Raw genomic sequence first — 15,104 nt, 5'->3', positions numbered from 1 at the left:
AGCAGGCCCTCTAGCAGGTATGATGGAAGTAATTGCATGAGAAGCAGGTTGTTATAGATGAAAAAGAATGGTTAGAGATGAGGGGTTGAACACATGGTTAACCTACGTAAACCATGGAATAAATCAAAATTTTAATAGGTGGATCCAAGGGCGGAAGACGATTCAATCGTCTAACAATTGATCCTATGGTGCAGATTTTGCCAAAGTGACATGGGAGGGGGTTCTTCCAGAGAGAACACCTTACGATGTAATTATCTTATCTATATCTACCAAATCCCTAGAGGAATCGAATCTCCTAAAATACAAACTTGTTTTAAAGTGAAAAGAGATTTAAAGAAATTGACAAGAATTAGCAACTAAACTTGTTTTGTACTTGAATGACACTAATTTCGTACTTGAGTGACACTAAATTAATTGAGCACAACCACTATAATTCCAAAATGAAGTAGGCCACCCTCCACTACTACTAGCAACCATAGATTAAATCTAAAATTTGAACAACTTTACATTTTCTCAAAACTGACCAAATTCACATAAAAACTATTACATTAATTAAATTTAACCAATTACAACGAATACAATTATAACTTTAATATATTTACTTATTAATTTACTCCCATTTAAAAAAAAAACTCAACAAATATTCAAACTAAACTCTGAAATCAACCTAAAATTTCACTTTAGTTGATTTATTTTTAAAATCTTTTGATTATCTCAATGGTTTAGGAAAAAACCTATAATCGAAAGTTCAATCACTCGAAACGAGCCATTAAAAAAAAAAACCAATAACATGAAAAAATATATAATTATGTTGTTTTTACCGTACATGTGTCATTCAATACCGGTTCAGCCAGTTTATCGTTTGTCGGCCTGGGTGTTAAAGGGCCATGGAGTGTACTAGAACAAATGTACCAGATGTAACGATAACCGTAAGTGGTGATCGATTTGCGGCCCATTAACAGAGATCGAGATCGAGATCAGACGGCGAGAAAGGTCAGTTCGGTGCTCAGCGTTTGATATTATTTTACTTCATAGGAGCGCTCTCGAAATTTCCATGAATGTGTCGTTGAAACCAGGTACAAATTGCCGTATTTGAGCCTCTCTCCACTGAGAACCATCTGATAATTCAATTCATTAGCCGGTAGCCTTTGAATGAAGCAGCGATTGCAAAAAATTGCCTAAATCGTGGCCAATCTCGTTTCTTGAGTGAAAATAAGCATATTTCCACATTTTAATTTTTAAAATTCTTTAAATTGTACCAGAATAAAATTTATCATGTTACGGCACTTCCAGGGTTTGGGTTGGATGAGTTTTGATGAGGATTCTGCAGTGATTTGATTATAACGGCGACTCCTATTTTTGTATTTGTTGGATTGTCGAGGGTATATACAAAGCCGGAGGTTTGAAGGGGATGCCATGTGATTGGGATTCATGAAGGGGGATTAGGGTTTCAATAATTTTTAGGGTATAATTGAAAATTGGGGGATTTTGAGAAGGGCCTGAAATGGGTAGGCCACTGTTTTATCAGATTCTTGAGAAGCCTGCAACGAGCTGCATGATTGGTTTGTGCAGCGCAATATGGTTTTACATACAGAAGAAGAATATTGGATATGGAGATGTGGGTTTGAATTATGACGCAGCTGTTGAGGGCCAGCACTGGAGATTAATAACTTCAGCCTTTTCACATATTAGTATTCTTCATTTGGTTTTCAACATGAGTGCCCTTTGGAGCCTAGGTGTTATAGAGAGCCTGGGACATCTGGGTTTGGGAGTTCAGTTTTATCTTCACTATACTTTAGTTTTGGTCGTCTTATCAGGCCTTTTAGTCATTGGAGCTTATCACATCTTGGTCCAGAGATTCAAGCTTGATTATTTCAGGAGAGTCACTGCTGTGGGTTACTCCTGTGTAGTGTTTGGGTGGATGACTATCCTTGCAGTGAAGCAACCATCTTCTAAATTGGATCTTTTTGGAGTTCTTTCCCTGCCCATCAGTTTTGCCCCTTTTGAATCTCTTGTCTTCACATCTATAATAGTGCCACAGGCAAGCTTTTTGGGGCACTTGTCTGGGATTATTGTTGGCTATGCTATTGCATGGGGTTTGATTCAGGGTATGAATAACTACTGGGCAATATCTATGCTGGTATGGATTGTCATAATTTTCATTTTCAGCTTGAAGCGGACTGGCACACTTGATTTGCCATTTATTGAAATCGAGCCTGTGATGGATACTTCTCTGCCTACAGTAGGCTTCATTGGCCCTGATAATGGTAGAGGCCTTGATGTAAATGTACTGACGAGAAGAGGCCCTGCACTTGTATGAATCACGTGCTCAGATGGGTATGCTAAATTTTCTATGATTTTTCACTGAATTTTCATTGGATTGCATACTATGATACCATTCGGTATGCAAATTATGTGTTTGGTTGAACGCTATCTGCAACTTCTGTTAGCACACAAAACAGGGTCAGGTCAGATATCCAAAAGGTTCGGCTCCCTGAACAGGTAACAAGAGCTAATGTCTTTGTGCACTTCAAAGATGCTGTCCGAAGGGATTAGTTTTCTGAACTCTGAAATGTTTTTTTGCAGAGCTATTTCTGAAAATTTCACTACGCCGTTTGTGTGAAATGAAATGGGTTCAAATTTTTTCTTTTGTAAACTAGATGATCCGAGGCTGCACAGGTTTTCTTGGTGAATCCTTGCATGCCATGACTGTGACATTGAAATTTCTTTGATTCAATATCTCAATCAACAAATAAATATTGCATCTATGGCCCTAGGCAATTTAATATAGTAAGATGCTGCTGCTATGTTGTGCTTTGCTTTACTTCCCTTATATTTAAGATTACTCCTATCTCCAGTGACAAAAGAGCTGGTCAGTACTACCGTGAATCCAATCCTGAAATGATGCTTCTTTTATATTTTGAATTTTCAAACTTAAAGTAATAATTATTACATCTACAATCCTAGACTATTTAATACTTGTAAGATACTGTTGTTATGTTATACCTTGTTTTACTTCCGTTATTTTCAATCATCCATGGTTGCCCCCATGCCCAGTAACAAAAGAGCTGCTCAGTACTGTGAGTCCAGTCCTGAATTGGCGTTTCTTCCATATCTTCAAGCACTACAACATGAGTGTTGTTTAGTGGAGTAAGTGGTATCAAAGGCTTAAAAATTCCTTGCTTAAAAAATCTTCAAGATATTCTTTGACTTCAGTGTAAGGTTGTAGTCTCTATCCTTTTTTTAAAATTATATTGCATTTCACACTGCCCTTTGTAGCCTTATAGTGTCCAGCCTTGTCCCCAAGAGTGTTTCAGCAACATTCATTGTATGCATTTGACTGTTTTTCAGTTGAGCCAGTTATTTCCACAGCTTGTGAAAGTATTCAGCCTTTTTGTGGCTTCATCTGAAGGTTAAAGTGAAATATTCTTTGTATGCTTTTTTATGGTTGTGAGTTGTGTTGGAAAATGTGACTAGTTTCGGTCTTCATAATTTGTACTATTATGTAAAAGCAAAAGAAAAGAAAAAGAAATTTTTTTTTTTTAGACAAGCATGTTCTTTATGCTTCTAGGTTTTTGAGTCAAAAGAGTCAGTCCTATTTGGACCTATTGTAAAGAAAAAAGGAAAAAGAATTTTTAAATATGTAATTTTGGGTTAGAAATCCCTCTAGGTGCCAATTCAGCCTACATGTCAAGTCGGCTCTGCCTAATGGACATGTCTATTCACACCCCCTTTAAACTATATGAATAGAGGGAAGATGAAGCTCATTTGGACACACACACTTGGATGGATTTGGTCTGAAATATTGCAAAGAGAATAGTGACAAAGTGGAGGGCCAAAGTTTGAAAGAGAGGTTTTATTTTTGATCTAGAATTTGTGGAAATTCTGCCTTAATACATCCCTTGTTGCTGATCTCTTGATAATGGATTTGCTGTGCTAGAGGAGGGTTTGATTTGGCATCTAGAGGGTGAATTTTTCTTTTTCATGGGCCTTGGATATCTCATTTGCTCTAATTCTAAAGAAGAGAATTTTCTGGGTTTTCCCCTTGGAGGGGTTTTTCCTTGGGGCTTGGAACCTATATCTAGTGTTCTTTTGTTTCTGTGATCTTCATGTTATGGTAATTGTTTGATGAAAAAATCAGAATAAAGATTAATAAAGAAACAAATTAAATTCACAAGCAATTACTATGAAAAGGAAAATCAAAAGTAAACTACATGCCTCCCGATTTTTCAACATGGTATTAGAGCCTAGTTTTGTGGAGAGGGGATCGGAAGATCACTTTTGTTAGCAATGTTTTGCATTCTTACAAGTTTGTTGATCCTTTGTGATTATTTTTAAAGAGAATTAAGACAAATTTCCGTAAAGATCCTATGCAAGAAAGCTTCTATTATGTAATTCGAAGCCTATTCCTGATGGTTCTGTGTGGCTGTCTCTACAATAGCGTGATAATCGACATCAATATACTCTAGCATCAGATGACATCCCTTGTAGCTTGCTTATGGTTTGGTTTGTATATGTACGATATCATGCAATTATGAGATACCATTACACATCGTTTCTATTCTATGGTTTGATCTCAATAGCAATTATTGAAGCCTTGATGTATAGTCGCTAACAATTTTGGTTCTCAACATAAAATGGTATTGATGGTTTGTATAGATGGTTTGCATTAGTGGAATCCTTGCTATATACTGTTCAATCTCCATACAGAGGCACGCCATATAAGATCTCAAGTTTGTATGGCATTCAATTGTTATACACAATGATTCGCTTGCTTTTCTTACGGTGGCTTGTAAACTCTCCAAGATTCTACGTTGGCTCGCTTGTTATAATGTGGCTCACATATTGTGGTCCACATTTCTATTGGAATAAATTATGGTCCATTAGATATGGCACATTATACCATGGATGGTGTTATAAATTATGACTTGACGACACACATTATACCATAGATGGTGTTATAAATTATGACTCGCTCTTGTTGTCACGATGATATTCTTGTTGGGCATTGGATAAACCAACGCTCCTCGTGTGTTTCGTGACATGGACTAATCGCCTCTTGTGGATCCTTATCTCTAGCGATGCGATCGTTAGGTTTTAGTCTAACGACAATTGTGATTCCCAACAAATGGTATCAGAGCGTAGGTCACGAGTTCGATACACACTCGACTCACGTTTGGGGGGGGGATTGTTGGGCATTGGATAAACCAACGCTCCCCTTATGTTTCGTGACATGGACTAACCGCCTCTCGTGGATCCTTATCTTTGACGATGCAATCGTTGACTAACACACTTGCAAGTTTTGGTCTAACGACAATCGTGATTCCCAACAATTCTATGTGACATTCAATGTGACTTGCATTTGTTGAGTTGCTTCACTACAAAGGCATGGTTATTCATGGCTCATATTAATACACAGAGACTATCCACTATGGTTCACAATGATATACATTGACATTGCATTACGTAATAGAAGTATTGCTCATCACTATGGCTCGTGTGATCCTTTATACAACATTTTGACTTATAGTGACATCGTAATATTGGAGCATCTCCACCATGATTGTGTTTAAGAAGTTCTGGTTCTAGCCATAGTCTATTAGTAAATTCAATATTTAAATATTGGTAGCACTGTTATATGTCAAACTTGGGACATTGTTCAAGTTTGTTTAGTATGGGAATTGAACATTAAGTTGAATCATAAAAGGTCAAGGTTGGTTTTATGGATAAAAGCAATGTTGAATTTCCACGATCTTGGGTCTAGGATAGAATCTTAAAATCTCTGATGCTACCAAACCAAGAATCTCAACGATACTACTTTGCACAATGGAATATAAACAACAATAAATCACACATGCACAGGATATAGACAACTTTTTACAAATTTCAACCCAACTTTGTTATATTAATCAACATATAATACAACAGTCTAGGGCTCCCGTACTAGGAATAATGGCCCTCATACGTCCACTAGTGCAAGAATACAAACTATGGCTTGGTGTCAGTACATCAACAACCAATATGCCGTCAACAAGATACTCTGACCATCTGGCTATAGCAGTCGACTCTCTCAGCTCCTCTTGGTCGTACCTTGTACCTGCCCGGTCCTTCGTCTCTCGATCTGTAGCTTTTTCCTCTATCAATGCTCCAAGTCCATTTGGCCATTGAACCTCGGCTATCTAATTTGCTCACTAGTTAGTCGTTTGTCCATCAACACATCAACACATCGAGACTCCTGTTGAGTTGTTCACAACTCCACTTGTGAACAACTCTCGATCTGCCCACTGCTGCTCCTCGGCTACTTAGGGACTTCGGCCCACTATGGTCTTCCTGCGCTGCTTCAGTGAAGACCAACATAGGGCACGGAGGGTTGCCACCTATCACTGCAAGATGTCCATCTCCCATAATGAACATGGGCTAAGAGGACTGCCCATCACCTGCTCTAGAAGTCCTCGACACACAAGTCTCGGGCTACTCAAAACTACTCCTGGTTGATCAAACCCTTGAGCTCAACAACTGCCATTCTAGCAACTACTTTTGTCCATGAAAGTGTTGCATACCAGGCTCCAACTTGGACACTATCATGCTGTCCTCCAGCATACCATAAATGCCCAATCCACATTCATACTTGGTCCACTCTCACGCTGCCCTCCAACAATCCACGAGTGGCCAATCCTTGCTATAGCATCTACTTGTGGCTAGGGCATCCTCACACCTAGGAAACCTTCCTCTTGGCTACAAACAGACTCCATCAACTATCCAACCCTTGGACACCCATCCAACTAGCAATCAACTCTATCAAAACACATACCCTTGCAAGTCCTTAAGGGGTGATGGCTTCCTTTGCATGGCTGTGGCTTAGCTGCTGCTACTTGGCTCCTGTCGCTACTCGGTCGCTGTTGCTACTAGGCCACCGCTGTTACTCGACTGTATTTTCTCAAGAGATAAACGCACTTTTGGATGTGCTGAATGAGACACAATCACCTCCTATTTATACACAATAGAAGGGCTTCTTCCAACGTCCAACATAGGGATTGTACAACTGTCATGTGGCTTATTATCATCAAGCCGACTTGACCATACATGTGCAAAACCCACTTATGAGCTTCAAAAAATTCATATCTCAACTCAGAATCAGATGATTCTTGTTGTGTTAGATTCATCTCGGCGAGAGCTATCATCCTCATTCATCCCATGTCAAAATGTGCTCATGGTTTTGGCCCAAATCCCGATGGGTGCAAAACCCTAAGCTTGGGTTCCAAGCCCATAAGTGATTCTTGTGGCGCTTTGCCCTCCAATCCCCGAACCCTAAGGCTTGGAGTACCTCCGAAGCTACTCAAAAATCAACAAGCAGAACCTTGGTAGAAGTTCAACTTTGACAAAGCCTTATTTTAATAGTCCCTGACCAGAATAGCAAATGAAGAGTTAATGTTGCGACGAAAGATCCCGAGCATTGGAAATATGCTCTAACCCATTGGATCAAGCCACGTGGAAGTTGTTATTTTGTATGCAAAAACTTGGAATGACTCTTAAATAACAATTGATCTGTACAGAGATATATGGGATCGAAACATGTATAGCATATACATAAGTTTGACATGTTGAATGCCATAAATTGGGCCATGTATCTGTGATTGGTTATCATGTGGTGTATATCTATACACTATGGACGAAAATTGAAGTGGAGCTGACTCCCCTCATTTCAAGACATAACAATCACAATAAAACATAGTCAAAAGGATAATGTGACAAGTCACATTGCATAGCTTGGTTATTAACAATCGTGTATTGTATATCAGAGATCATGGATTTGAAATTTATCATTCAAACAAGTTCTGTAGTTAGAGATGAAAAGACACATTTGTTGGAAGTTAATTAGAATTGACACTTGAAGAGAATCCATATCTTTGCAAAGAAAAAGCAAAGATAAAATTTGTAGAGGTATGCATAATTGTTATATGCATTTCTTGATTTGTGTCAAGCTCATGGTGATTGTTTAAAAGATAAAGGTTCTATAATGTCTTAAGGGTTTTGAAGAATCTAGGGTTTGTAAGTCTTATGAAGTCTTGAAGATTTTTGGTAGGGTTTTTGAACCCTATTTTAGATTGAACTAACCCTAGAAGCGAAAAACCCTTCCCCTAATTGGTTGTCTTGGCATCTACGTTTTGCTTATCTAATTTTGAAAGGATAATCTAGAGTATGTGGTAAAACCATAGCAAGGGTTGAATTGAATAAACCCTAGGGCTTGAAATTCAGAATCCTAGGGCTGATGTTCCCATTAAAAACACTAATAAGGGTTAGAATCTAGATCAAGAAATATAGGGATTGCATCTAGAACCCTAGAAGTACACCCTCCGAGAAACCATGGAAACCCTAGATTGATAGTATTGACATCATGCTCTTGTCTTCGTATATTTTACGTGGTACATAATAAAGGAAGCAAGATGAGAAGGATGGAAGAACAAAGTGTGAAAAATTAGATGTTCTATAATGTTACAATCACTTAAATCTAGAACTTTTTTATGCTGCAATATAAGTTACGTAATTGTAGATAGAACATAAGCCATATAAACCATATGCACAATAGAAGGCAACCAAGAATTGAATGAGACACAGAGAAGTTAGGTCAATGACCATGGAAAAACACGCAAGGCGAAAACCCAGCCAAATTCTTCTTCTATTAGAAATCAATTGTTTAGCAGAGATACAAAGTACAATGAGAGAATGAAGAAGTTCACCCAAATCTGAAGAAGATCTCTGATAGTAGTAGCTGATGCAAACACTGAATCACTTTGGCTCTCCAAAATCTACTTTTGCTCTTCAAGACTCTTTCTCTCTCTCTCTCTCTCTCTCAATCTTCCTCTAGACTCCCCAAGTCTCTCTCAAGTTTGAATTCTCCTTTCACAAGCACAAGTAAGTGTGTCAAGTGAGGATGAGAGGCACAAATATATAGGAAGAGCAAGGGGGTCAAATTCATGAGGGACTAACTCCTATGCCTTGAGGAGGAGTTACACATGCTGAAATAGGAGTGTAACTTATGCCACAAAGGAGAGGAGTGTAACTTATGCATTAAGGAGAGAAGTGTAACTTATGTAAGGAGAGAAGTGTAACTTATGCATTAAAGTGGTGTAAGAGGAATCATTTTATGACGAGTCATTAAAGCGTGTAAGAGAGTGTAAGAGGTGCATAAGAATATTAAAGAGAGGAATGAATCCATTAAGAGAGAGTAACATATGCATTAATTGAGGGGACTTACATATGACATGATTGAGTCCCATGATTAAGAGACTTGAATTTATTTTTAATAATAATATAATAAAGAGGATAATAGTAGTAATAACAATAATAATATTGATGATTAAGTTAAAAAATGAACAATTGAGATAGATTAAGGACAAGTTAAGTGATTTTCCATCAGATATATATGATTACAAATTGTTGGTAGGTGGTTTACTATTTTTGGAAAGTCATGGTTGCAAAGATAGACACGACTTTCTATTTTTAGAAAGTCACTCTAGAAGGTTAGAAATTAAATTTCATTCAAGGAAATTCATCCCATAGTTGCTAATTTTCAACACAAAGTAAAGCAAGACTCATGCTTGATGATAACTTCCTGATGATGATGAGCATGATGGAAAGAAAGAACTGTAAGGACTTTGATAGACATGATGTTGAAGCTTTGAGTAGATGAGTTCATTCCAAAAACACATTCATGTTTGAAAGATGAAGCAGAACCTTGTTGCAATAAGAAGATAAAACATGCAAAGGAATGTTGACTTTAGAGGGAACTAGTAACAGATTTTGACAGGATGCCTTAACTAAGAGGCTATTATGATTTGGTAACCCTAATATCGGTGATCCGCTTAGATTATGAATTGGCTCCTTGGATAACATATTGCAAAAGCATGTGAAGAAGTTGGAAGGAGAGTCTACTTGATGATGTTGTACATATCGCTGTGTGATCTGATCATGGAACACATTGTTTGTTCAATATGGAGATAGACCATGTAGAAGGATGCTGTTCTCAATGGAAGCAAGTAAGCAGAATCTGATTTCTTGATAAAAGGCCATCATGTTAAGGGAATTATGATATTGATGTTTTGGTATTGGTCATTTGGTTGGTATATGGTTTTGCTGCCTGGAAGGATGTTGCAAAAATGCATAATGACAGTTGAGACAAGTGCATCTACAACTATTTGTTTTGAACTCATTTCATTGAATACATGGATTGAGTGGATGGCTTTGGTAATCCTTGAAGGATTATGTGGTCAAGATGTCTACATCATCTTGGGATTGAAAGGTAGCAGTACAAGAAGATAACTTGATGTGTATGTTTTGATGACAATGAAGATCACTTTCATGATTAGAGGAAGCTATGATTAGCTCTACTTCGATTGACTCAATATAATGCCTCTACTAATGATCACTAGAGGAAAGTGATGAAGAATTGATGGCTTGAACCCTGTCACAGTTTGGCTCCATTATATCTAGAAAGATAAAGCTCAATATGATGAGATGCAAAGGAGAAGAGGAGCCATGCAGCTACTTGAAGATCTCCATGAAGAACTAGTAGCTGATGTATTGATGAAGACACGCTAAAGAACTTATGACTTCCCAACTAAAAGGAAGTAAGGAATATCCTCCCTTGTTGAAAGGGAGTGATGATGGACATTATATTCTCCTCTTCATGTGTCATGCACTAGACTGGGACTAACAACTATACATCTAGTAAGGCCAAGGAGTGAGGATGGGGTCTGCAGGGTTGGATAAGCATTTGCGATTGATACTCCTTGAGGGTAGAGCTAAGAAAATCCAAGACAGAAAGTTGACCGACACTCTTTGAGGATTGGATAGGTATCTAAGACAAGAGTGGTTGAAGAGGACCAATATTCTTTGAGGATAGGTAATCCAAGGTAAGAAAAAGTCCTAAAAGGACATACCTTGTGAAATCCGGATGGGGTATTTGCCTTAGAGGTAGTTTGGTGTCTCACGTAAAGCCTCCTAGCATAATGCTCTGAAATAAGATGAGTTTGTCAATTAAAGGCCTTACTATGATGGCAATGCTGGTTATGATGTTGATGTTTAAAGATGGTTTATCAATTTGACTCATCTTATGACAATATTTCAGTTTGATAGTAACCACGTACCAGGTGTACAATTATGAATACCTCCCTAGTTAAGAGGGAGTGTTGGAAATGTAACTAGTTTCGGTCTTCATAATTTGTACTTATTATGTATTTTATGTAAAAAGCAAAAGAAAAAAAGAGAGAAAATTATTATTTTTCCTAGACAAGCATGTTTGGTCATGCTTCTAGCTTTTTGAGTCAAAAGAGTCAAAGTCCTATTTGGACCTATTGTAAAGAAAAAGGAAAAATAATTTCTAAATATGTAATTTTGTGTTAGAAACCCCTCTAGGTGCAAGGCGACCTACATGTCAAGTCAGTCCTGCCCAATGGACATGTCTATTCGTACCCCCTCTCAATTATATAAATAGAGGGAAGATGGAGCTCATTTGGACACACACACTTGGATGGATTTGGTCTGAAATATCGCAGAGAAAACAGAGACAGTGAAGGGCCGAAGTCTGGAAGGGAGGTTTTCTCCTTGAGCTAGAATTTGTGGAAATTCTGTCTTGATACATCCCTTGTTGCTGATATCTTGATGATGGTTTTGCTGTGCTAGAGGAGGGTCTGACTTGTCATCTAGAGGGTGGAGTTTTCTGTGGTCATGGGTCTTAGATATCTCATTTGATCTGATTCTAAATGAAGAGAATTTTCTAGGTGTTCCCCTTGGACAGGGTTTTGCCCTGGCTTGGAGCCTATTCCTGCGTTCTTTTGTTTCTGTTTCTTCATGTTCATGGTATGGTAATTGTTTGATGAAAGAATCAGAATCAAGATTAGTAAAGAAGCAAATTAAATTCACAAGCAATCACTATGAAAAGAAAATCTAAATTAACTACAGGCCTCTTGATTTTCCAACAAGTTGAATGTTTATATTTGGATGGAATGTCAAAGCTTGTCTGTTGAGGACGATTATGCATAGAAATCCATGCAAATTGGTAAGTCCTTTTTCTGTGTGTGCCTCCAATTAAATCTGTCAAATGTTTCTTGACTATTGGTTAGGAAGTAAAGAGGGTCATTCAGATATAAGTTTTAAGAAATTCCTCACTGTGTATCTATGAGTACATTGAATTTCAGTGGCAGTATTTCTTTTAGTTTCTTATATAATTCCTCGTAACTGTGATGGAACTGATTGTTCCACTACTGTATATGTATTCTTTTCCATGCTTAGATGAATAAATTCATAAATTTCTATGTTAAAGAAAAGTATCATGTTTCAAGCCCTGATGGTTAGCTCAAATGGTCATGAGCCAAACATGAGTTCTCTCCCCCCAATGTAAGGTGTGTAACAGGTTTGACTCTCTTAATCTCTAAGGGAGAGGGCACTGAGTTTCTTGGGGAACGTTTTTCCAAGGAAAAAAATATTATGTTCCACCAAATTTCAATAACTATTGTAATTTTGGATGTATATTTATTAATGCACAATAATGATTAAAACGAGAAAGTATAATACAAGGTATCTTTGTCTAGGACCTTTGATTTTTTCATCTTTACTATTGATTTCAGCTCTTTGTATTTTGGCCCTTTAGCCGACTACCTCAAGTATCTGCAGTTTTTACAGCCATGGCAAGCATGCACCCGAGCAGAATTCGAGGAAATGATTGAATTGCATATCACAGTCAGCTTAATTGATGGTCACAACTTGAAATACCGGTATTCATGTACCTGACTTCCAGAATGGTTTTGTCCTGCATAAAGCATACATTTTAAACCTCATTCCATTTCTTTCTTTTTAATAAGCTCAAATACCTGTTGGATCCTCATAGTTTTCTTTGCTGAGCTGATTACTCAGATGAAGTGGCCTTTCACAAATTACAGATTATGCACAAGCAAGAGGACCCCTAAACAAAATAACGATGATATCTGATTTTTTTTTCAAAACTGGAATACCAAAACTAAAAATCCAATACTTGCAAGACTAACATAACTGAGATGTTAAGCAAAGATCATTCAACACTTATTTGAACTTTGAAGATAAAAATAGAAGAGGAAATTGGATACCACGGGAACATTCATCATTCAGCCATAGGCATTGAATTTAAATGTCTCTCCTGAGCTGGGGTTTTTAGATGACAAGGGTTGTGTTTTCTCTCTCTCTTTGCAGGCTTTCTGAAAGGATTTCACAAAGGCTCCAGGCAGAAGACACTGATCCAGACAAGGAAGAGGGAAATACTATAGTGGAAATGACCTGCTAGCCTGAAAACGACAGCTAGAGGCACCGATAAGAGCATAACAACTTAATGCCTTGCAGATTGATAAGAAGCCTTACAAGCACCAACTATAGCTCAAAGCCTCTTTGCCAACATATGGGCAAAGGTCCATTCAACTAGATCAAGGAATTCACTGTTAATTTGCAGTTACGATGGCCCTCAGCCTCAATCCTGCACTGCTAATCCCCGACAGGAGCAAGATTTCTGAGTTTTATAGTAAAAATGTAAAATCCCAAACCTGCATGTAGTCTAGATCTAAATGAGTGAGCCTAGCGTAAGCATCTAGCCTTATGTACTAGCTTTTTTGAGTTCAACGAGCATGATAATGAGCAGGATGGTAGCAAGAAGACCCTTTTCAAGGGGTTGAAATTACGTCATGCTTTCACCATAGCTTAGCTTATCTACTTAGGAATGGCAAAGGTATGCCCAGATGACTAATATTTTCTCTTGCAGCTCTTGATCTATAGTTCCCACTAGGAACTTTACATGGTCAACCAACTTTTGCATCAAGAACTTAGTATCTAGGCAAACAATTTCATTTTTTTACACCATTTTCCAATTTAGCATCTCGGCAAACATTTTTTTTACACCATTTTCCAATTTTTGCCCGTTGGCTCTGAAAACGAGTATTATCCGAATGGTATTTAAAGTTACAACATTACTGACAATTCTTTATAAGTGAGTAGATGGATAATTGTCTGTTCCATATGCATAAAAACCCATAGAAATGGTGCGATTGGGCTGCTACTTCCATTTGTTTTGCTATAAAATGTGCTCATTGCTAGTCTACGAAAGGACTCTATGAGTCTATCCACATGCATCCTGTGGCTTCACTGACCAATTCTCATTGACAGAGCTAATTCTCATATGAAGGAACATCATTACTGCTAGTACAATGGTTGTAAATTTGAGTAGGTCCTAGGAGCAAGGAAACGATTTCTTACAGTGTCCATTATATAATTATATCTTTTGAGATGGACCTCATTAATTTTAAGACACTTGACTTGAAAATTATGAGTCCAATTTTCCGGCAACCTTTATTTCTAGTGATCTCTTTTAAGAGTAATCTTTTAATTACAAGGACTCTAATGGGAAATTTTGAGAGGAGTTTGGCCTTAACTTTGTCATTTCCAGTGTTCTTTTGTATTCATTTTCTGAGTTTCCAGTGTTCTTTTGTATTCATTTTCTGAGATAAGTAATTCCTTGGGACAATATATGTCAACATTTATACAGAAAATGCGTGGTATATTCTCGACACTTTGCAATTTTCTACGAACTTTTTCCTTTGGGTTTATTCAAATTCTACGAACTTTTTCCTCTGTATTTATTCAGAGTCTTGTAATTTTGTTTTATTAGGCTTATACAACTTGCCATCGAGAGGGGAGTTCAAATAGTTACGTGCTCTTGCAAATTTTTAGCCGAAGAGATCTGAGTGTTGGACGTTGTCTGTAATGCACTGTCAATTCTCCTAGATTGGGGACTCTCTTGTCGCTGAAGGATATTCATAAACATCTTGTCAAAAAACAATATCAACACTCCTAGATTGGGGAGTGACTCTTGCTACACAAGGGGGGCTTATTCATAAGCATCTTGTCATAAAACAATATCACACTTCTCCTAGATTGGAGACGGACTTTTGCCACACAAGGGTATTCATAAGCAGTCTAAAAACAATATCGACACTTCTGTGATCTCATTTCAAATTTACAGCCAAAATTAGTTGGATTTATCTCCACAAGGATATTCATAAACATCTTGTCATAAAACAATACCA

The 15,104-nt window shown here is 37.5% G+C and overlaps 1 protein-coding gene across 4 annotated transcripts; it reads left to right on the top strand.

The window, feature by feature from the left end:
• The first annotated feature begins 836 nt into the window (after positions 1–836).
• Positions 837–14,884, top strand: RBL13 (RHOMBOID-like protein 13). Of its 4 annotated transcripts, XM_089421384.1 has the most exons (3): positions 837–1,076; positions 12,650–12,773; positions 13,225–13,916. In XM_089421384.1, the coding sequence occupies exons 1-3, from the start codon at positions 1,055–1,057 to the stop codon at positions 13,313–13,315; spliced, it is 237 nt and encodes a 78-aa protein (XP_089277510.1). In that variant the 5' UTR covers positions 837–1,054; the 3' UTR covers positions 13,316–13,916. The 4 variants fall into 4 exon arrangements, 3 of the variants coding, with proteins under 3 accessions (XP_089277510.1, XP_089277509.1, XP_089277506.1); XM_089421383.1 differs by lacking the exons at positions 12,650–12,773; positions 13,225–13,916 and adding an exon at positions 14,687–14,884 and having other exon boundaries at positions 854–2,337; XM_089421380.1 differs by lacking the exon at positions 12,650–12,773 and having other exon boundaries at positions 854–2,337.
• The last annotated feature ends 220 nt before the right edge of the window (positions 14,885–15,104 follow it).

Source organism: Pinus tabuliformis, chromosome 6 (genome assembly GCF_031772625.1).
Source record: "Pinus tabuliformis cultivar Carrire ecotype Pingquan chromosome 6, CPIR1, whole genome shotgun sequence".
In the NCBI taxonomy this organism is placed as follows: domain Eukaryota; kingdom Viridiplantae; phylum Streptophyta; class Pinopsida; order Pinales; family Pinaceae; genus Pinus; species Pinus tabuliformis.
The sequence above is the reverse complement of the archived record's forward strand: the minus strand, read 5'-3'. Positions and strand labels throughout refer to the sequence as shown.

Excerpts from the sequence above, each read along its gene's own strand:
- RBL13 (XM_089421383.1), top strand. The coding sequence starts at position 1,505 with ATGGGTAGGCCACTGTTTTATCAGATTCTTGAGAAGCCTGCAACGAGC.